We start from the raw sequence: 23,545 nt of genomic DNA, 5'->3' as shown, positions 1-23,545 counted from the left end.
TGAAATCCACAAACATGTGGACAATTTCAACAGAAAGGAAGAAACCATGAAAATGAACAAAATCTGGCTACCAGTATTAAAAAATTCTAAAATTAAAACAGCAGAGAGAAAAACAGGCAGGGACATCTAATCACCTTTCAAGAAGAGTTTGCTCCAGGCACTGTCAGCCCATTGTATGCTAATCAAGGTGGTCAGTTGAAAAGATTCACACCTAGCCCAACTTACAAAAGCCTTTTGTCTCACCCTGGTCACTCCACAGATATATAAACCCCTTTATCCCAGCTCCAGCAGACCTCTGAGGATGCTTGCCATAGATGCAGGCGAAACGTCAGGAGAAATGCCTCTAGAACATGGCCATATAGCCCGAAAAAACCCACAAGAACTGAGTGATTCCGGCCATGAAAGCCTTCGACAATACATTATTATTACTATTACTATTGCTACTATTATTCCTGTAAGGTGGCCTTCTGCAGCTGTCAGATGGTAATTTTGTCAGCGTTGATTGTGTTTAAGTGCAGGCCAAGGTCTTTAGGCACTGCACCCAGTGTGTGGATCACCACTGGGCCCATCTTTACTGGCTTGTGCCAGTCATCATCATCATCATCATCATCATTATTATTATTATTACTATTGTTACTATTATTCCTGGTGGGTTGCCTCAATCAAGAAAACCCTGGCTTTGAGTCTGCAAGACCTGAGCAGGGCTGCTGATCATGGGAGAGCACATTTGAGGAAGGATAGTGGTTTGGAGACAAGGCAGGGCTGTGGGATTCTGGAGGTTGTAGTGTGAGAAGAGCCCTGCCCCATTCCTCCCTCCCCGTAGGCCTCCTCCTCCTCTTCCTCTTCCGGGGGGCGGGGCCAGCGGCGGCCAAGATGGCGACCCCCATGCATCGCCTCATCGCTCGGCGGCAAGCGTGAGTGGGCGAGGGGCGAGGGCGGGAGCGAGAAGCCACCTGTCCTGGGTCCGCTTTGCCTTCTTTGGTAGTCGTCGTGGCTTCGAGGGGCTTCTGTTTCTGTAAAGAGCAGAGGCTGAGGTTTCCTATGGTATATCTGCGAGGCCCCCCTTTCCCCCTCTCCTCCTCCTCCTCCTCCTCCTCCTCCTCCTCCTCCTCCTCCTCCTCCTCCTCACAGAGAAGGGGCTTCTACTCAGGCAAGGGCAAACCGGCTGCTAGGAATTGTGGGAGCTGAAGTCCAAAACACCTCCCATGCCTGATCTACACTGTGGAACAGACATTCACAAACTTAGGCCCTCCCTCCAAGGATCTTGGATTTCAACTCTCACCATTCCTAACAGCCTCAGCCCCCTTCCTTTTCCATATATCCCAGTTCAAAGCTAAAAATGTGGGATTTTATTCAGCTGTGTGGAAGGGGCCTCCATCCTGAGCCTCTTCAAACTACGAATCTCGGAATTCCTCAGCCTTGGGATTTGTAGTTTGAAGAAGCTCAGGGCGGAGACCCCTTCCACACAGCTGAATAAAATCCCACATTTTTAGCTTTGAACTGGGATATATGGCAGTGTGGACTCAGATAACCCAGTTCAAAGCAAACATTGTGGAACTTTCTGCCTTGATATTTAGGGTTATATGGCTGTGTGGAAGGGCCTGGAATCATAGAGTGATTCCCTTGCACTCAGCCAAGGCAGTTCAAGGGGGTCAAGGGGTGTTCGGGACCTAGGGTTGAGGCACCTTTAAGCAGGGGCCGAAAACCAACAGCGTTTGGGCAAAAGTATGATAGCTGGGACCTAATACTGGTTGCGCAACGCGGGTCAGGGAGCCCCTGGTGACGCAGTGGGTTAAACCCCTATGCCGGCAGGACTGAAGGCCGACAGGTCGCAGTTCGAATCTGGGGAGAGGCAGATGAGCTCCCTCTATCAGCTCCAGCTCCTCATGCGGGGACATGAGAGAAGCCTCCCACAAGGATGATAAAACATCAAATCATCCGGGCATCCCCTGGGCAGCTTCCTTGCAGACGGCCAATTCTCTCACACCAGAAGCGACTTGCAGTTTCTCAGGTTGCTCCTGACACGACAAAAAACAACAACAACAAAACGTGGGTCAGAATTAGAGAAGCGAAGATGTGCGGGAGACAGCGTTAATTTTATAGCACGCTTCATCCACATGTAATTAAGTTAAGTTTGAGTGATAGTGAAGGATGGTAAAGTTAGCAATAGTTAAGTTTATAGCACACACCAGCGTCTCTCACTTGCTGTGCAAGTGTAATTCTGACCCGCATTGCGCAACCAGCATTGGATCCCAGCTATCATACTTTTGCTTATGTGCCTGAGGGGGAAAAGGAAAGGGCCTGAGGCTTTCAGGAATGGTGGGAGTTTAAGTCCAAAACCCCTGGAGGGAGGGCCCAAGTTTGCCCATGCCTGCTGTAGAATGAATTCAGTTTGACCCCATTTCAAATGCCATGGTTCCATGTCATGGAATTATAGGAGCTGTAGTTTAACAACAACAACAACAACAACTACTACTACTACTACTACTTTATTTTTAACCCGCCCCCTCTCTCCAAAGTGACTTAAGGTGGCTTCCAAAAACAAAGATGGCAAACATTCAATGCCATGGGCAATTACAACATAAAACAGAAACAAAACAAACAAAACCAGTTAAAAATAAGCAAACAAAACAACCTTGATTAAAACATAAAACCAACCGGCATCATAAACAACAGAGTAGGCAGTTAAAATCTGTATAAAAATATGAGAATATGGCTCTCCAATAAGTTAAGGTAATGTAATCACCGTCAGCATCATCAGGCGGGGTAGAATGAATAATAAACTAATTATCTTCCTCTCTATAAGCTAATGTGCATTCTGGCCTGTATGGCCATATTCCAGAAGCATTCTCTCATATCTCTGTGTGTCTTGGAACAGTTTCTCCCAGTAGAGATGTTCAATATGTTGTCTAAGGCTTTTAATTGTTTCTTAAAGGAGAGGAGTAAAGTTTTTAATTGTTTCTTAAAGTGAGAAGTGAAGAGGCTGTTCTGATTTCCATTGGGAGGGAGTTCCAGAGGGAAGGGGCTGAGAAAGCCCCCCCTCTCGTTCCCACCAGCTGCACTTGAGATGGGGGTGAGACTGAGAGGAGGGTCCCCTCCGATGATCACAGTGTCTGAGCAGGTTTGTAAACAGGGATGCGGTTTGTCAAGTAGTCTGAGCCCAAATGGTTTAGGACAGTGGTTCTCAACCTGTGGTTTCCTAGATGTTTTGGCCTTCAACTCCTAGAAATACTAACAACTGGTAAATAGGCTGGGATTTCTGGGAGTTCTAGGCCAAAACACCTAGGTACCCACAGGTTGAGAACCACTGGTTCAGGGCTTTGTAGGTTGTATTTAGCCCAGAAGTGAACCGGTAGCCAGTGGAGCTGCCATAACATGGGAGTTGTCCGTTCCCTGGGCGGTGCTCTGGTTAGTAATCAGGCTGCCGATCTCTGAATCAGTTGAAGCTTCCGAACTATCTTTAAAGGCAGCCCCACATAGAGAGCATTGCAGTAGTCCAAGCGATATGCAACTAAAGCGTGGACAACCGTAGCCAGATCTGGTGCCACACTGGATGAAGTCTTCACCCTGGGATAGTGACTTCTTTGCTTTTGAGTGGTTCATTGTACACAAAATCATATACCTATGAGTGCATCTTTTTCAAATCCTCTTACAAAAAGATAGTAACACCCACATAGGTGGCTAAGATATTGACACTGGCCTTTTGGCGTTTCGGTATAGACATATGCAACATTATTGAAAATATTGGATAAAAACACCATCGGGTTATGTGTAAAAATGTATATGTAGATAATGAGACATCTAAGAGATGAGACACAAATGTGTAGAATTGTGCTTCATCTCTTAGATGTCTCATTATCTATGTATATACAAATATACGTATTCCAAATTCCAAAACATGTCTAGTCCCAAGCGTTTCAGATAATGTATACTCAACCTATAAGAAGTGTGGAAGTGCTATAGGCAGTTCAAGCCAAGGTATTGGGGATCACAGTCTCAAAGCAGACTGCTTGTTGTTGTTGTTGTTGTTGTTGTTGTTGTTGTTGTTGTTGGCCTTCAAGCCATTTCCATCTTATGGTGATCCCAAGAACATCTTATCATGGGGGTTTCTGAGACTGAGAGTGTGTCACCTAGTGGATTTCCATGGTCAAGTGGAGAAACAACCCTGGTCTCCAGAGTTATATGCTGATGCTCAAACACTATGGCTAGCTGCTAGGGATTAACTTTTAGATGAATTAGGATATAAAAACTACATCAACATACAAACAGTATGTTTGTTATGATTGGGATAGTGACATGAGCTATTCTCTTCTCAGGGTTTAAAGGAAATTTCTATTTATTTATCTAAATTCTGCTTTCTTCCAAGATGAAACCCGAGATTGCTTACAGCTGCAGGAAAGACATACCTGATTATATGTGTAGAATATGAATGTATACAAATGTTTGATGGCATTATTGCCAAGGTGTGAAGTGACATAAAGAGAGTTCATGACACATCGTTGATTTCAAAAATATCCTGCCTCATTTCCATTTATATTGTACTCTCTTAGGTATAGAGTGATGCCCAGGTTAGGGATTTTGTAAAGCTAAACATTAGAAGCCATCATTGTTTGGTTTTGGAGTCTATGAATGATCCCATTAGAAATTAGAAGACAGGATAGCTTGGAAAAGATAATGATGCTGGGGAAAATGGAAGGAAAAGGGAAGAGGGGCCGACTAGTGGCAAGAAGGATGGATGTTAGCCTTGAAGTGACTGGTTTGACCTTGAAGGAGCTGGGAGGTCGGGATGGCTGACTGAGCTCTGGCGTGGGCTAGTCCATGAGGTCATGAAGAGTCAGAAATGATTGAATAAATAAACACCCATTAGAAAATCTATTAGATTGTGGGTAAACTACAATTTCTATCAACCTCTGTCATTGCTCCCAAATGCCACCAGTATTTAAAGTTGGTCATGGTGGGTACATCGGTTGGGTTCAGAGTGTTCTCTGGATTTGGGTGAACCATAACTCCCAGCATCCCAGCCCAATTCCCTCCAAACCCCACCAGTATTCAAAGTAGAGCACATTGGATATTCTTGCTATGTTAGGTCCAGATCCATTGTTTGATTGGGTACAGAATGTTCTCTGGATATGAGTGAACTATAACTCCTGAAATCCAGGGTCAAATCCCCTCCCTCAACCCTGCCACTATTTTCTGCTGGTCAGGGTGGGGTGGTGGGGTTGTCTGTGTGTCATGTTTGGTTCAGATCAGTGGGGAGTCAAAGGGCTCTGGAAGTGGGAGGCATCTCAGAAGTTGCACACATACATACACATTTTCACTTTTATGTGACAAGGGGAGAGAGAGAAGTTATCATCACATCATTTTGTTTATTTTAAATACTTATAGAGATGTCTTATGTGTTCATTTAGATGTGTAGTCATACCTTTTCACAAGACTTCATGCAGGATAAGTTTCAAATAAAGCAGGAAGCACATTAAGGCTGGATCTAGACTTCCATATAAGTAGTTTCAGAATGCAGATTAACTGCATTGAACTGAACTATATAGCGGTGTAGACTTAAATAATCCAGTTCAGCGTATTTAATCTGAATTCTGAAACTGTATTATATGGCAGTGTAGAGCCAACCAAAAAGCGCAATCATAAATCCAAGATGGGGTTGTAGCGCTTTGGATGGAGAGTTGTTCTTGGGCCCCTTCTTGGAACTGATTGCTGTTAATAGTAAAGAGGAAAGCAGTATTATTGGCATTCCACATTTGTGATTTTGACTTTTGTGATTTTTATTATTCATAGATTTGATTAATATGTTCTCTTCTAGAGTGCATAGGATGACTCTATAGGCAATTCTTGCAGAAGTTGATCATAAAGTCATCCTGCAGAAACTAGAGCTTCTAAGAGATGTGTTCTTTCAGATATATAGTGGATTTTTATTAGTTTCTATTTCACTTTCATGGTGGTTCTGTGCTGCTAACCTCTACAAAGGTGAAGAACCTACTACATAGTCTTAGCTTAGTAGATGGAATTTCAACTCTTTCCTGCTTTTTTGGAATATTTGAAACCAGAGGAGTAAGCTTTTTAACGTCTTGGTATACTGAAAATCTGTTCACATTGCTTGAAATTTATTCTTGTTGTTATTTTTGTTGTTGTTACTATAAGTAGTAGTATCTTTCTGTTATCTCTGTTTGAGACACAAATCTTTTAGGGTTGGGTCTATACAGGCGGTCCCTGAGTTACAAATATCAGACTTACATATGAAGTGGAATGAGACAACAGGAAGTGAGAGAAATTTACCTCTAGGAAGGGAAATTGACTCCTGGATGAGTTGTGCAGGGAAAAGGGTGTATCCACTGAAGCTTTATCACCAATCCTTGTTTCCACAGAAAGTCAGATTTTTCAATCCAATTATGACAGGGATGGAAAGTGAGGTGAAAGCTTCTGAACAGGGGCAGAGACAGAAAACAAATGTTGCTGGGATGTTAACCCCTATGCTATTGAAAACTCTCTCTCTCTCTATGTGTGTGTGTGTTTGGCCAGCTACACTTAAAAATGTACCTGCTCTGACTTACATACAAATTCAACTTTAAGAACAAACCTACATAATCTATCTTGTCTTTAGCCTGGGGGACGCCTATATTTAGATGTGTTTAGATCACACTGGTATCAAAAATTCTAAACCTGTATCCCAGACAACAAGTCACCTGTCAAAGTATTGTGATCCCAAGAAATTCTGGATTTTCTTAGAGGTACTTTGCCATTTTCTTCTACTGAAATTTAAGCTACAGCATCTGACTTCCTTAGCGTGCCCCTATCCAAGTTCTAACTAGGACTGAGCCTACTTAGCTTTCACGATCAGATGGGATCTAGTGCCGTCAACATGTTTAGGCTGTACAGAAGTCTAAAACCAACAATTTTTAAAAAGTGGAGGTAGGGGAACAAAAAAAATTGTCAGTGAAAAATAACTGAAACAGAAACAGAAAAGTAAACTTTCAAACATGTTGGTATACAGAAAATCTCCCATTGTTTAAAATCTGTTAATTTTAAGTCTATATTTAGATTATTTAGATTTCACTTGGAGGAAATATTCTACAAGCAGCCATTCCAGGCCAAAAAACAAAAACAAAACCACAAAACCCTCAACCATCCAATTTCTGCTTGTGGAGCACTCAGAGGAAGCTTCCTGTAGCTTTGTGTGAAGTTGAAGTTCGGTAGGTTCAAGTGAGAGCAGGCAAGTTTTTGGATAGATTAATCCTCAAGTGCATACAGACCTTTTAAGGTTAAAACAGTTATTTCACTTGTGCTTAGAGACAGACCGGAAGCTGGTAAAGCTGTCTTAGGGTCCATCTGCACTGTACAATTCATGTTGTTTGGCACTATTTTAACTGCTCAGTACTATAGAATCCCAGGAGCTGTATTTTTATAAGGTCTTTAGTCTTCTCTGCCAGATTGCTGGTGCATCATCAAACTAGAAATCCCAGGATTCCACAGCATTGAACCATGAGAGTTAAAATTGGGTCAAACTGCATTGATTCTGCAGTGTAGATGGACCCTTAGAAGTGAAGAAAAATGTTTAAGTGTGTTACACATAAAGTTTTGGTCCATCTGTAGTACTTGTGCTTTGTGGCAGCCCCTGAAGGAATTTAATCGTGATGCTACCAAATCACAATGATCTGGCCATTGTGGTACATGTGAGGTTGAACTGCTGGGAAGCACTGGAGTCACAAATAACAATTAGACCTAACTCTAGTTTCATGTGTATTCCCAACTCTGTCTCCAAGGTATAAACTGGCTCCTTCAGGAGAAGTATAGTCTTGTGCAGAACAGCTTTAACAACTCCATCCCAGTAATGTAAATAGCATATATATAGTTTGTTTTTCCTTAGCTGAATTGAGTTTCTGTTTGTTGACTTTCGTCCATTCACAGCAAGCTTCAAATGATAATTTAACACCCACATTGCATCATATGAGTCAGAAAGAAAAAATGGAGCTAGCTGCTATCATTAGCCCTCTTTAAATCTTTGGATGACCTTACTTAATAATTATATGAACTACTTCATGTGCTTTTAATTACGTTTTAATATGTTTCATATTTTAATTGTTTTTAACTGGTTTTATTGCTGTGAGCTGCCTTGAGCACCATTTTTTCTAGAAAGTTAAGGTATATAGTTAAATAAATGTATGCACTTAAAAAAGGAAAGTGCCCTATTAAAAATTCTGTCACCAATATGACAGCACATGGTCTTTCAGTACGACTTTCTACAGCTAATATTGCAAAACATAGCACCAATCTGACTTGATGGTAGGGAAGAATACTGGGCTCAATGGTGTCAAAAGCTTCTGCATTGTATGAGTGAATATATAGGATTGTGCTTCCTCATCTTTCTTTCAACACAAGTGTTTGGTGACAGATTTGCATTTGAATTCAGACCTCTATGGCTATATCTCTAGAGCATTGAGAAGTACCTAGTGTTGTACAACCTCTGTCTAATGCAGTGTTTCTCAAAACCTGGTCCTCCAGGTGTTTTGGACTTGAGCTCCCAGAAATCCTAACCAGCTTACTTGCTGTTAGGAATTGTGGAAGCGGAAGTGCAAAATACCTGGAGGGACAGAGTTTAAGAACTGGTCTAATGAGTCCTGTTTTGTTGATGTCTTGCAATGAGGCATTGATGGCCATTTAGACAGACCCTGCTGGCCATCCTTCACATGGTAAAAAGAAGAAGTCAATAGATACAGTGGTCTAGCACATAGTTAGGAGGCTTTATTCTTCCAATTTTGCCCAATAAACTATTGCCAATCTCAATAAAGTAGTGAAGAGTGGAGACATCACACTAGCAACGAAGATCTGCATAGTTAAAGCAATGGTATTCCCTGTAGTAACCTATGGATGTGAGAGCTGGACTATAAGGGAGGCTGAACGAAGGATGATAGATGCTTTTGAGCATCTTGGAGGAAAATTCTGAGAGTGCCTTGGACTGTGAGAAGATCCAACTAGTCCATACTCCAGGAAATAATGCTCGACTGCTCACTGAAGGGAAGGATATTTGAGGCAAAGGTGAAGTGCTTTGACCACATAATGAGAAGACAGGTAGCCTGGAGAAGATACTGATGCTGGGGGAAAAGGAAGAGGGGCCGACCAAGGGCAAGATGGTATCCTTGAAGTGACTGGCTTGACCTTGAAGGAGCTGGGGGTGGTAATGACCGACAGAAAGCTCTGGCGCGGACTGCTCCACGAGCTCACAGAGAGTTGGAAATGATTGAACAAATAAACAATAACAACAAACTATTGCCAAATAGTGTGTTGCTCTACCATTGACTGGACTGCAGCTATAATAACATCTTGTTAAAATTTTCACTTACTTACATTCAAGCCACTATTTGACCTTCTGTTCTGTCTGATGCCACACTAGCTTACTAAAATACCAGGGTGGCAAATGAGGTCAGTCCAGCAGGATGTAAGGGAATGGTTTTGCTAATAGCCCAATTAATCTCTGAATCATAAAGTCTAATTAGGGCTTTTATAAGAGCAACAGTAATGCCAACACAAAAGCCTTCAAGAGATATTAGTATGATTTCCAGGTTTCACCATTTTTATTCATATAAACAGTCTTCTTTGGTACTATTGTTCCTGCAAGAAGCATCAGTTGCATATATATTTAAGTCAATCTCACTAGGACTGTGCTTAAACATATATAGGATTTCAGTGTTGGTTTGCTAATGATGTCTAAAAGTGTATTGAAGGTATAGCACTGTAGATCGATGTGATTTGTGAAATTTGCCTTGTCTCAGTTTTGATCTTATTTGCCCTGCTGTTTTGTTCCAATAAAGGTTTCAGCAATTCTACTGGATGTTTATTTATTTATTTTGCTTTTCTAACACACTGTCTTTTTTGGTTATTAGACATGTACCCTTGTGTTTTCGTACATGTGTTCCAGATAGTCTCATTTGGATTCAGCATCTGAAGACATGTGGTAGAATATTCTTCATTCACTAGTTTATTTTTCATAGATCATCTGTGAGACATCAAGAATGAGATGTGTTGCTGTGATGTTGAAATCACTTTGAAGAAAGCAAAATTATTCTCAATTAAATGCTTTCTGGACTGCAGCCCAGACTTCTGACTTGGCTTTAACCAAAAGGACACTGTGTGCATTCTAGGAACAATCCAAGCCGTACCACAAAGTTGTTTTATGTCAGAAAATGTACTAAATCTTAATTTTCAGAATGCTTTTGCTTTTGATGAGCTTTTCCTTTTTGTAATGAGATACTCACTGCCCTTTAAACATTTGCTAGTCCAATAATTTAGTCATGTTGATTAGTTACTCAGAGTTACAGGCATAAAAATAAATGCACTAGTAATTAATGGGATATTAGTGATTCTGAAAATAAACCTGATTGTGGTCTCTCTTTCTTTTAAACATTTCTGTATTCTGGTTTTATAATAGTAAATAAATGTTATTTAAGCTTTCGTTATGTTATTTATTTTTAAAGCAATTCTAAACTAAAAAGTTATAAAGGTGTAACCTGTTGAACAGATAAATGAATTTAGAGACTAATTAGACAAGAGTCCTTAAATGTATGCTAGCTTTGTTTTAAGGGAGGCAAAGGTTACAGTTCTGTAACTTCTGACTTAAATGATAAAATGTCAAATGAATTTCAGTAGTGTGATCAAAGACTGGTTAAATCTAGGAGAGTAATAGCAGTGCAATTTCTGTCCTCTGTACCTCTTCCACCCATTTTTGTTATTGAGAGCCTGTCAAATTCATTTGAACTGCAGCAATAAACTCTAAAGAGCACGAAGGTATGAAATGTGTGATTGTGAAAAAAGGCATTTAAAAGCATTCTTTTTTTTACCTTGATGCAGTCATTGCAGAGAGGAGTAGTGGCCCACTTAGACTATTCTATGATGGAGTCATGCTCCTATAAAGGAACAGGGTGAGGAAGATCTAAAAGAGTCCTGATTCCAGAAATGCAAGTAAAAGTTATGACTAGTTGATAGAACACTTAAAGATACTTTTAACCATTTGGACATGACATAATCTTAAAAGTACATTTGTGATATTAATTTACCTTGTCTGTCTGCAACCTGTCATTCTTAATGTTTTGTACTAAGATCTTTCAATAAAAATGTTGAAAAAAATAGAAAGCCAACTGGTTTGTGGATCCCCCACTTGACAAAATTTTGATTAGGTCAGTGAGGATTGTGGGTAAGAACATCTTAGGATAATTGTACTACACCTTTCAGTATATACGACAAAATTAAGCATAGCTATACATTCAACGTAATGTTACTAATGCTTATCATGTTAGAAAACTGGAAATCTTTCAAGTATTGACACTGGCCTCACACAGTGAGATGTATAGAATACAGAAATGGGATGGTCCTAAAAAATTACCTGTCTTTGATTCTTAGATATTTAAAAATTCAATTATTCCAACCATGGTTATTACACCTTTTGAATATTATTGCTGTTAAGACTGTTCCATAGTCTTAACATGTGTTTCAAACATGAAATTATAACCACTAGTCAAAGCGGTAGAGGTTCTCCAGATATTAAGCAGTCCTCACTCTGCTGTATGGGGTATGTAACTATCCCATAAAAGGGGGAAAATGGCAGATATCTCCAGGAAGGAATGAGGTGCTTCTGCTACCGTCCCTGGATATTTGATAGGGTCCCACATGAAAGATGAGGAAGAGTTGGCAACGTGCCACTTCATGCAATGCTGTGGATCCTGATTCTTTTTCCTCTTCCTGTGTGCCTTGGGCCTCTTTTTTCCTGGGCAATAGAAGGGAGATACAGAAATGAACAAAAACCGAAAGGAACCCCCTCCCAACATAATATGCCCAGTAGATCTGGTTTGCCTTCCTTTCCTCTTCCTGTATGCTATGTGTTCCCCCGCCCTCCAATACCTAGCTTCTTTTGCCCAGGGAAACAGACATTCATAGAACACAGGAAGAGGAACTGAATCTGTGGGGTAAGTGAAGTGTTGAGCCAGCTCTTCCTCTTCCTCCGGTGAGTTTCTGTTAAACCAAGCAAAGGAAGGGAAGTACCAGACAAAACAAAGATGTGGCATGGCCACCATCCGAACAGTCCTTTTGCACACCTCCTGAGGATTGGTCTGTTATCTTGGGATGTTCACATAATAGCTCCAACTTTGGAAAGCAGTGTTTCAAACTTGTGAATAATCAAACCTGCAAGTGTGAAATAATCAAAACTGTAATAGGGATGACTGTACAACTGTCAGTCTTATAGATATGGAAATTTGGCCAGCCTCTCAGTTGATTTTGCTGCAGACTGTGCACTTTGTGTTGGCTATGTCTTCTGATTGCGAGAGGAATAAAAAAAAAATAGGCCATTGAGTTTTCTGAGGAAGACTGCAGGTGAGATTCTGTGTTTGCTTAAGAAGAGTTGAGGTCTAGTCTGACTCCTTTTTGCATATTTGTTTGATTAAATAAACCCAAGAGTCTCAACTGATCAAAAACCAGAGAGAGCAAAAGGAAGAAGGAAAAGATTGGCGGCGGCAGGCCATGTAGCAAACTGCGAAAAATCGAAAAGGAGAAACCAGCTAGTTGATAGTTATAAAAACCATTGGAGGGGCGGGGGGAAGAAGAAAAATAGGTAAGACAAGTGTCAGGGAGTATTAATCTTGAAGCAATAATGAATTCTAGAAGAAGTATATTATAAGAGGAGCAAGAAGATAAGAGAAATAGTGTTGAAAGAATGTGTTTTTGAAGCCGTGCAGCTGAAAACGGCACGTTTTTTGTCATATTTTGAATAAAGAAAAAAAGACTAGCTGGCGGGTTCCAAGGTTCTTTATTTTAGGAAAAAGGAAAATTTTGTGTGATTTTAAAAAGCAACAAAGTGTAGTTGCCAAAAGAGTAGGGGGGCTAAATGTAGCTCTAGTGTCAGAAGAAGAGATTATCTCCCTTAGGCAGAGTGGGGAAAGTGTGCCAGTGGGTTCTTTGCAGTCCCTAAGGCCATTTAAAGCCCCTCAGTCCCCTCACAAATTAAGGGATGATTTTAAAAAAGAATTTTCATTATAATTATTATTGTATTCCCTCAAGAATGTCCATTCTCTAACATCCAGCAAGCATTGGTCCCCTCCCCCCCCCCCCCCCCCCCACATACACTTATGGGGCATTTTGATGGGAACCTAGAGTATCTCTTGAAAGATGCATGGACCCTCAGCACTTAAACTCTATTTTCTTTGAGACCAGATCTTAAGTGTTAAGAGTAGAAAAAAGGACCAGAAGGGACAGGTGAGTAATGATATAATGCCCGCTGCCAAGTTCAGTAAAATGAATGGGTACAAATTATAGAAGTACAAATTAAAAGAAGTTCTTATTGAATATTTGGAAGAATCTCCTGACAATAGAACCCATTTAGCAGTAGAATGGACTGAATGGGCTGAATAGAAAGTGGTGAATTTTCCTTTGTTGTAGGTTTTGAAACACATGTTTAAATTTTTACTGTACAGTTAAATATCACTCATGGAGTTGTGCAGTGGAAGGAGACTGAATTAATTTTCTTTAGAATACTTTCCAATCCCATCATCAGCATCTACTTCAGATCTGTATTTGGTATCCCTCTTTCCAATAAGTTGACAGGTAGAGATATCAGAAGAGTCTTTGTGTTGTGTGACAGTAGAAGGTTTCTCCCATTCAGCTCTGAGGAAGAGCAGAGAAATATCTCTCATTGATGCCAGTTCTCTGATAGCCTTGCAAGTGGGACCATTGGAACATTTCATTGCATATCTCCAGTTGTAACTCGCTCTATTGTCTGGAGAAGATTTGCTCATAAGAAATTTTTTTAGCATTTTAGCAGAGCTTTATTTGAGACAGTATCAAGTTCATCCAGAATCATGAGTGAAGAGGAAAGAGCAGAGTTTTTACTCTTTCCAACTTGAGCCTAATTTTTAATATGAAAAACACTGTGTCTTTTAAAATGTTTTAAAGTACTTTTAAAGATTGCAGCACAGTTAAATGTCAGTGGAACACAATGTGCCTGGGCCCAATTGAGGGCTGCATTCAGGATGCAGGGCAAGATTGGGAGAACAATTTAAGTAGATCATTTTTAAGTATTTTATATATGATAGTTTGGACTGGAAATAAAAATTAGGTTCACCTGTGCATTTAACCTACACTACAGGCAGAGCACTACCCTTCAGAGTTATCAAAGGACACCCTCTTAGCTATATTGTATGAGATGGTTCTTGTGGAAAGAACATAGAGGCAATTTTGCTGATTTATTCATTTTACCTTGAGAAAATCGTCTCTGGAAAGTTGTGGACCTGACAAAGCAGATGACAGTTGAGGCCTGCTGGGGGAATTGGTGAAAAGTTCCCTTCCTCCAGTGGAAGACGAGTCCATTTGACTGGGCTGTCACATTGTTCTCATCTTGGCTTTTCTGTTCCTCAGCTGTTGCTTCCCTCTTGCTGTTCACAGAATCATAGAGTTGGAAGAGACCACAAGGGCCATCCATTCCAACTCCCTGCCACAAAGGAGAGCACAATCAAAGTACTCAAAGCACTTTTGTTTCACCTCTTTCTTCCAGTTGCCATCCCTCATCAAGTGTTTCCTTTTCCTCTACTTTTCACATATTGAGCCTTGGTCTTTATCAGTGGAAGGTAATAAGCTGTTTCAGGAAGAGGTGTTACGGGTGATACCTTCCTGCTTTCTCTGGATACTTAATTGTACAATCTTTAACATTTCCAAAAGGAAAAAAAATGGCAAATTTCTTTTGCACCAGTCTTGCTGAGAAAACCACATCATAGGTTTGCATTAGGCTTGTCAAAACTCTGAAACAACTGTAAAGCACACAACAACGCCTATTAATTTAGTAATATCAATTATTTTATAGGGCTTGGCTGCTTGTGAAAGCTCTTAGACCAGTACAGAGATGTAGTGACATGGGAATATGGTTTAATATTGCAGATTTGAACAATCATAGCAAGGACATGAGCAAATGACATACATGGGTGTAATTGGTATTCTGAAACTGGCATCTTGTTTCTAGTGTATTAGTGTTGGCTGTGGTTAATATCTCACTTTTAATGTAAATGTCTGATTTGAAATATTTCTATATTTCCATAGGGAGGCAAACAAGCAACATGTGAGATGCCAGAAGTGTTTAGAATTTGGACATTGGACTTATGAATGTACAGGAAAAAGGAAATATCTGCACAGACCATCAAGAACAACAGAATTTAAAAAAGCACTAAAAGAGAAAGAGAACCAACTATTACAGCAAAGGTAAGATCAACCATAAATGTAGATTACTGCCTTCTTACAGAAATGTGAATAATCCAGTCATTTGAAAAAATCCTTAAAATCTATTCAACTTCAGTTAAAAAGAAAATGAGGGTCAGTTCAAATGCAGTTCCTTTTCTTCCACTGAAAACAGGCTGTGAGGTTATTTTTTATTATAATTATTTAATAATACATGTGAAGTTATGAATACATCAATTTAAAAAAGTTGTTTAAAACCATCTAAATAAATACAATAAAATAGTATAGATGTTAACAATGGTCAACAGTAACTGGTCGTAGTATTTAGAACCAGTGTGTTGTAATCCTTTGTTTTATAAGCTCCTGGTTTGGTGTTAACCTGTAGTTGTAGACCGTGATGAATTCAGAAGGCGTAATTTGCATGTATACGGAGGTTTGTGAAAAGAACAGATTTCATAGACCATTTTTCTAGCTATGGAGGAGAGAGAAAGTTTTAGTAATGCCTGTACATTTTGGAACATGTGCCATTTAATTCTGTGGGTGTCTTGAATCAATGATAAGTCAGTGTCATACTAGTGCTTCAGTTTATTAGGAGCATGTATTTGTTCAGTGACCAGCAAAGTCTATGGAAAGCGAACTTTTGTTAACTACTGTTGTGGCATGATTTAAAAAGCATTTGCTACATGATTTAAACAAGGTTGTGTCACTTATTAAATCAGTCACCAGGACTTAGCCAGGACTCCCCCAATCTCCAAGATTTCCAGCTGATACCTTTCTTGAAACTTTTATGTTTTATGGTTTATCCTTATTCTTTTCTGACACAGGAGCTTTTGTGTTTCTAGCTTGTTGATCTTCCAGTTTCTCACTCTCTTCTGAATTTTTACCCGTTCATTTTTTAAATTCAATATCACTTGTTGTTGCTCCTTTGTGGGATTCTGTTTCCTTACTGGATGCCGCTGCTTACTACTTTTTTGCTTTTCAGCTTTATTGCCTCGTGGCTAGTTTCTGCTATGTTTCTCCTCATTGTTTTTCTTCTGGATCCTCTTGGCTGAACCTTCTTGCCAAACTACTTAGTCTATTATTTCCTTTAGAACATTTTGTTCTAACTTCTCTACTCTTCTCTTTTCTCACAACGTTTTGAGCAACATTTGAAAACATGCATTTTATTATCCGCTTCGCCTTTCTTTTTCTGTCCTTCTATGTACCTCTCCCATTTTTCTCATGGCTTCTTATCTTAAGTTTGCAGATCTGCTGACAGGACTGTTTGAAATGTAAATATTGTGTTTTTCTTGAGTGTTAGTATGTTCTTAAGGTAGTAGATATTGTTGCTTTGATCATATAATTGGTTTTTGAGACTCCTGTTCAAAATGAAAATTTCTGACTATGACTTTCAAGCAACTACATTTGAACTAGCCTGCCAAATGGCAAAGCTGAGGTAATGGCAGGTTGTAGGCTTGTATTGGCACAACATTATTACACTATGCCAAGTATTGACTGGTTGATGAAACAATTAATATCTAAGTGTGTAAAATATTAGTACAACTATTTTTATTGCACAATTCCTTTGTAGCAACTTGTTATGAACCTATATATTTTGAACAGTAGTTGCTGTTCAGGTAGTTTGGTTCAAATCTATCAGTTTTGATGTCCCTAACGTGTGGATGACTATTATATCACCAAAATACTAATTAGAGATGCAAGCTTTTAAGTTCCCTAAAATTCCTCATCAGATTGGAAGTGGTAAACAAGAAACATCCAAAATATACTACAAATATATTTTTTCATATGTCATCTTGACTTTGACACATTCGTTTTTATGTATTTACCCATTTTAATTATACATGCTGGAGCATTTCAGTATTCCTTAAAATAGTCTCATTAAGTAAAAGAATATTAGCAAGCTGTGGCCATCTGGTGAGCTTACAGCTGGGCTGGTATTTTAATCAGAGGGCATATAACAAACTTACTTGTTGCAGCATATGTAATAAATTGATAAAAATAATCTAATTTATTTGTAGAATTTATTAAACCATTTCAGGTGAAAGCATTTGCTGTGGTGCACAGTAATTGAGAATAGTCATGTTTAGAAAACCTTATAGTAATAACAAATGGATTAATTCTGTGAAAAGTTTTGTTAATAATAAAAAGCCTGGTGTGCACTTCAGCAAATACGAAAAATAAAGTAGTGTATATGCATCTGTGATCTCAGACCAATAATGGAATCATGCAAGATGAGTAGGACAGGCTATTGTCAAACAGCAATCCTAGGAGTTTTCTGCTTTATAATAGTGTATTACAACAGACAGATTATTCAGTTATCAACTTTTTGGCCTAGTCTTAAGACTTATAAAGGACAGGATTAACCTAGTATAATCTATATAAAATACAGCAAAAACAAACAAACAAAAACAAAAAACCCTCATTCATGCAATTAGATCTGTTCACGAATCTAATGAAGGCATATCATTACAAATCTGCCTTCAGCTTCAATCTGAGAAAAATGCCAGATATTCATTGGAAGGTAAATAAGAAAAAATGTCTATGCAAGTGTTATGAAGTAGTGCAGATGTTAATTGGTTTGACTGAGGATGAGCTTGCACTGGCTGAGACAAATGGGATGATAGCGATGAATTAGTACCTCAGGCAAGGTTGTAGATAAAGATCCCTGTTTTCCTTGGATAAGAAGCAGTGAAACCTTTGTTTTTATTGGACAACTAATTAGCTGTGTGGGTGCAAGCAAAAATAAAAAAGAGTCCCAAGATAAAGTCTAAATGAGACTGATTTTGGCAGTCTTCACTGTATGAAGAGAAGGCAACCATATCATCTTCATGTTAGCACAGTAACTAATAGCCATTGCAGTGCTTTCAACAGATCAGCCATATTTTGTCTCATATATAGTACATTATAGCAATCCATCTGAAATCTATTCAGAAGAGGGCACCTAAGATCAAAGACCTAGAAAGCAGGCCTCATGTGACCCAACCTATGGAGCTAGGAATGATTAACTCATAGAAGATTGAGAGGTCAAATGGTACCAATATTGAAATACCTAAAGGTATGTCACTTAGATGATAGAACAAGTTTATTTTCTGCTATTCCAGAGCCTGGATTACAAACCAATGGATTCAAATTACAAGAAAATAGATTTGACTTAAACATTAGGAAGAACTTCTTGACTGTAGGAACTATTTGATAGGGGAATAGGCTGCCTTGGAGGATGGCAGACTATTCTTCTTCTTAAAGGTTTTTAACAGAGGTTGGATAGTCTGGAATTATGTTGAAACTGTTTTAGCTACCCCGAACACAATCACATTTACAGATTTGATGTTGTTGCATAAATTTGTTAATGAAAATTTATAGTCATATTCTATGTACATAAACTGCTTTAAAGACGGGAGCAAAGAAAATTAATTCAGTCATTGAAAATATTTACAGTGCAAGAGTAATACTTTCAGGTATTAATAAGTCAACGTTCAATGTAGCTGTTTTAGTAATGACTTATACTTCAACAGTGTCATTGTGGTCAGAATGTAACTCATGCTGATACTATTGGTCATAATGCTACTGGGTTTCTTCCATTCACTCAGATGAAACTTATTTAAGAGTGAGGCAGAAACACTGGAATAGTCTATTTATTAAAATATGTATATAATGGTTGGAATGGTTTACAATATCAATGGTATATAAACTACAATGAACAATCATAAAAAGTAAAGAACTGTATACGTAAATACAAATTACTTCATTCAGTTTTTATTTAATACAAACATTTTATGCAACATTTTAATAAATTCCCACAATGATGTACATAAAAATTGTGATTTCCAAGGTTGGAAAAGATACACCCAAAACTTAATTATTTGTTGTGTATACCTCCTATACATGTTATTTCATACTAAGAAGTTGGCTACCTTGTGCATTTTTTTAAAAAAAACCAACAACAACACACACATGCAATTGTTTCACCATATTAATTACAGTCATTGTTCTTGTATTCATCTGTTAGCTCTGGAGAATCTACTACAGAGAGGAAGACCAAGAAAAAAAGGTATGTGAGGAAGCACAACAAATTGTCCATCTGTTGCACTGTTTCTGTGATAAATGATGTAGTTTGACTATTGATGGAAACCAGTTTGGCTTAAGAATTGGCCCTAATTATACTGAAAAAAAATTCAATAGGACTTATTTCCAGTTAAACATGATTATGTCTAGATTTGAAATGTAGTTTTTCCTCTTAAGCTTTTAAATAGTATTAACTTAATGTATTCTGTGGCAATGCATAAGTTCAGATGCCCTTCTTATCAGTTCCAGATCTTTATCTGAAAACTATGGTACAGGCGGTCCCCAAGTTCTGAACAAGATAGGTTCTGTAGGTGGGGAAGGGAGAGACAAAGGGGTTTCAAACCTGGATGAGGCTTTAGTGGAAAGGTGGGATGGGGAGCAAGAATGAAGGAGTTTGAAGTGTAGGTGTTGCTTTGATGGGAAAGTATGGGAGGAGGAAATTAAAATCTTGATGAGGCTTAGGTGTGGAAGGAGAGAGGAATTGGTGCTCTTGGGAAGACAGTGGTAGAGAGCTGGAGCAGCAGAACGATTGGAGTGAAAAGTCAAAGCTAGTTAAACAGTAGCTACAAATCCACGAATAATGAAATCTGCAAAAGTGAAACCCACAAATCTGGAGGGCCAACAGTAGATTGCAATTTCCCCCATTTTATTTTATTCGTTTCTGCAAAAATGTATGTTGTTACATTGTGCTGCCAAATAAGTAAATGTTTTTTGCAATATGGCACAATCACCTACACTGCATGCCTGAGTGTATATGGGATAAAGGTGGGAAATATATTCAAATAATGAAATGTTTTCATAGATTTTACTCACTTCTGCTTTGCCTGGTGGGTTTAAATAACATCCTTTGATCCTGTTAAACTTTTGTGTGTGTGTTTAGGTCTAAAAGTGTGACGAGTTCTAGCAGTAGCAGCAGCGCCACTTCAGCCAGCGAGTCTTCATCCGAGAGTGAAGATTCCTCGTCTTCTTCCTCTGAAGACAGTGACAGTGATGAAAGCACTTCCAGTTCCTCCTCCTCCCCATCTTCAAGTAGTTCTTCCAGTTCTTCTGACTTTGACTCAGATTCTAGTTCCTCCAGTAGCAGTAGCAGCAGCAGCACAGACAGCAGCACGGATGACGAGCCACCAAAGAAAAAGAAGAAGAAAAACAACCTGGTGCGATGTTAGGACTGTGGGGTTGATGAATGATCAAATAGCACCTACAATGTATAATGGCCAAACAAAATCTAACTGGTCAGTTTTTACAGGTAAAAAACTGTCTGTGTTTTACATGGTAGTTCATAGGACATAAACTGTTAAATGGCAAGTAACACTTATTGAAAGAGTATTTTTGTGGATTATTGTTCAATAGGAAGCACTCCTTTTTCCCTTTTGTTTTTTTAAAATCTATGAAATGTTTATATGATCTAATGTCCAGTCACCCTGATGTTTACATGCCATAAAACTAAACAGATTTCTTTGACCCACCCTGTGATATGTCATTTAGCAACCTTCTGTTTATTCCACTATCATGTTATAGGAAAAATGGACAGAGAAGAGCATGAAGTTTCATTTCACTTGGCTAGTGTGTCCAAAGCCATATTTAATCTTCAGTAACAGATAAAGGTGGAATGATATTGCCTGAAGTAGAAAACAAATTTGGTTTTCTCGTGTATCCCTTTCCGGTTAAATATTAGTGGCAATATCAATTTTCTGTTACTGTTGATTTATTGGAAATCACTATCCTATTTGTGGGCAATACATTCACTCCGACCCAGCAGAATGGTTCAGCATGTGGAAACAGGTTTCTCTGAATACATTGCCCTTGCGGATTTGGGCTAGATTATGCAAAAAGAAGCTGTGCAGAGATCCTAACAGTACTGTGGCAGTTACTCCACTTATGGGTCTCTCCAAAGAGGATGGTCTGTTGTCTTGGGTCTGCAAGCTGCAGTCACTGTTTGGGCTCAAAAGGAGCTGATTCAAGGAGTTTCTCTAGTCTCTGCCATCTCTTTAGCCCTGGAAATCCTTGCACACAATTACGTCAGTGGCTTCCCCACTATGTACCAGAATACCTAGAGCAGGGCCAGGAGCTTTAATCCTTGCACCAAGGCACCTTGGGAGATTAAAGACCACACCTTAAGCTGCACTTGCACAGTGCAAGGAGAGAGTCATGTTAACTGTTGCAACCGAAGAGTTTCATCTTTGTGCCTTTTCATAAATTTAAATGTGCCCTAAATCGTGTTATGAAATGAAGGAGTTTGAAGTCTTCATTTTACCTTCCACATATAAATTTTGGAGTTTAAAAAATTAGTAATAATATATAAATGTCCTATTTTCAATGAGAAAAACATTTATTTTCATTGGAGGTGGATAAAAAAAGAAAATATCTTTGAATATTTCCCCTTGTGCTATTTTTACATAATTGTTAACTATATGATGCATTTGATTACTCTGTTCACATAGTAACTTCCATTTTATTCTAATTTAAAATCACTTATATAGTCCAACTATTCTTTTTTGCATAGCACAAGTTATATATAATAGAATGAACTCTGGAATGGAGGATACATATTAGCAAAAATCATATTGCAGTACATTTCTTGCTAGTTAACAAAAGTGAACTAACTTGCTATTGTGATGAATTTTAGCAATTGGCAGTAGTCACTAAATTTGTGATACGGTCTCCTTTTAGTTTCTAATTGATGGGAGTCTTTTTAAAAGGGGACCTGTTGGGGAGGGGGACTTAAATATCTAGTCTAGTTAAAGTATTAATTAACTATTTTTTATATTTTTATGAGAATGTAGTGTGTAGAATGACTTTTAAATACAAATGTTCTATTTAAATGTTTATGTAAGGTGTGCATTTTAGTCTGTAACAATTTCTATGTTTTGCAGAATTCAGATACTGTAAGTCTAAAACTACCAGAAAATTATTTGCATCACGCTAAAGAATGTATCATTTAAGAAGAAAGATTAATAAATTATTAAATGCAAATAGATTTTAACATTTATTTTTGTGGGTTGCAAACTGGGTACCAATACAACTTAGTTTTCAGAATGGATCCTGCTTATCGGTTTCTAAAACCATTAAGATATCAGAAATCATTAGCAACGAATGACTCAAATCTGAACAGTACTCTGTATAAAGAATAAAGAGGAGCAAAGAGTAGTATAGGGATTACATTACAGATAATGGAGACCCTTACAGTTTCTGTTTGGCTGCATGTTCTGACTGTTTGATACAGAGGCTGTATGCCATTGAAAATGAGTTGCCAGTGTGCTCTCTTGATGTTTCCCAGAGGCACCTACTGTGTGTACTCATGTATAAGTCAATTTCATGTATAAGTCAAAGGCAAGTTTGGTGGACAAAATGATGGATTTTAATGTAATAACTAAATGGACTAAGATCTTGCCTTTTGTCTCTCTACGCAATGAAGGGGATTGTTCCTATTAAAACAAAATAAGAGGACATAATTACCACAGAGGCAAACTGCAGCCAGGAAATCAGAAGACGTTTCCTTCTTGGGTGGCGAGCAATAGTGAAGAGTAGAGAATCACACAGACAACGAATATCCACATAGTTAAAGCAATGGTATTCCTTGTAATAACTGTAGCAATTAAATGTTTATTTGAATTTTACATTGTTTTTAATGACATTGAATAATTGTCTATGTTGTTAAGCCGCCTTGAGTCCCCTCCAGGGTTGAAAAAGGTGGGGTAGTAATGTCGCAAATAAATAATCTGTGGATGCAAGAGCTGAACCATAAGGAAGGCTGAGTGAAGGAAGATAGACACGTTTGAACTTTGGTGTTGGAGGAAAATTCTGAGAGTGCCTTAGACTGCAAGAAGATCAAAGCAGTCCAGACTCCAGGAAATAAAACCTGACTGCTCACTAGAGGGAAGGATATTAGAGGCAAAGATGAAGTACTTTGGCCAAATGATGAGAAGACAGGAAAGCTTAGAGAAGACAATGATGCTGTGGAAAATGGAAGGAAAAAAGGAAGAGGGGCCGACCAAGGGCAAGATGGATGGATGCTATCCTTGAGGTGACTGGCTTGACCTTGAAGAGTTGGCAGGACTGAACAAATAAAAAACAAATTGGCCAGATATGTCAACCCAGATCTTTTAGGTTGAATTTTTTTTAACTCAAATTTCTAGACTTATACATAGGGTATATAAAAAAATTGACCACTGTATGAAAGAGAGTGCTAGTTTAGATATATTTTTGGTCTGCTTCAGCAGGGCCCCAAATGATTTCACAAACCGAAAAGCTAGTTGAGTTACAA

At 38.7% G+C, this 23,545-nt stretch overlaps 1 protein-coding gene across 1 annotated transcript; it reads left to right on the top strand.

Annotated features, from left to right (window-relative positions):
• The first annotated feature begins 840 nt into the window (after nt 1-840).
• ZCCHC10 (zinc finger CCHC-type containing 10) lies at nt 841-22,898 on the top strand. The gene is made up of 4 exons (XM_060765203.2): nt 841-914; nt 15,085-15,243; nt 19,226-19,267; nt 20,162-22,898. The coding sequence occupies exons 1-4, from the start codon at nt 874-876 to the stop codon at nt 20,445-20,447; spliced, it is 528 nt and encodes a 175-aa protein (XP_060621186.1). The 5' UTR covers nt 841-873; the 3' UTR covers nt 20,448-22,898.
• The last annotated feature ends 647 nt before the right edge of the window (nt 22,899-23,545 follow it).

This window comes from Anolis sagrei, chromosome 2, assembly GCF_037176765.1.
Source record: "Anolis sagrei isolate rAnoSag1 chromosome 2, rAnoSag1.mat, whole genome shotgun sequence".
Classification (NCBI taxonomy): Eukaryota; Metazoa; Chordata; class Lepidosauria; order Squamata; family Dactyloidae; genus Anolis; species Anolis sagrei.
Note: the sequence above shows the minus strand (reverse complement) of the source record. Positions and strands in the feature narration are given on the sequence as shown.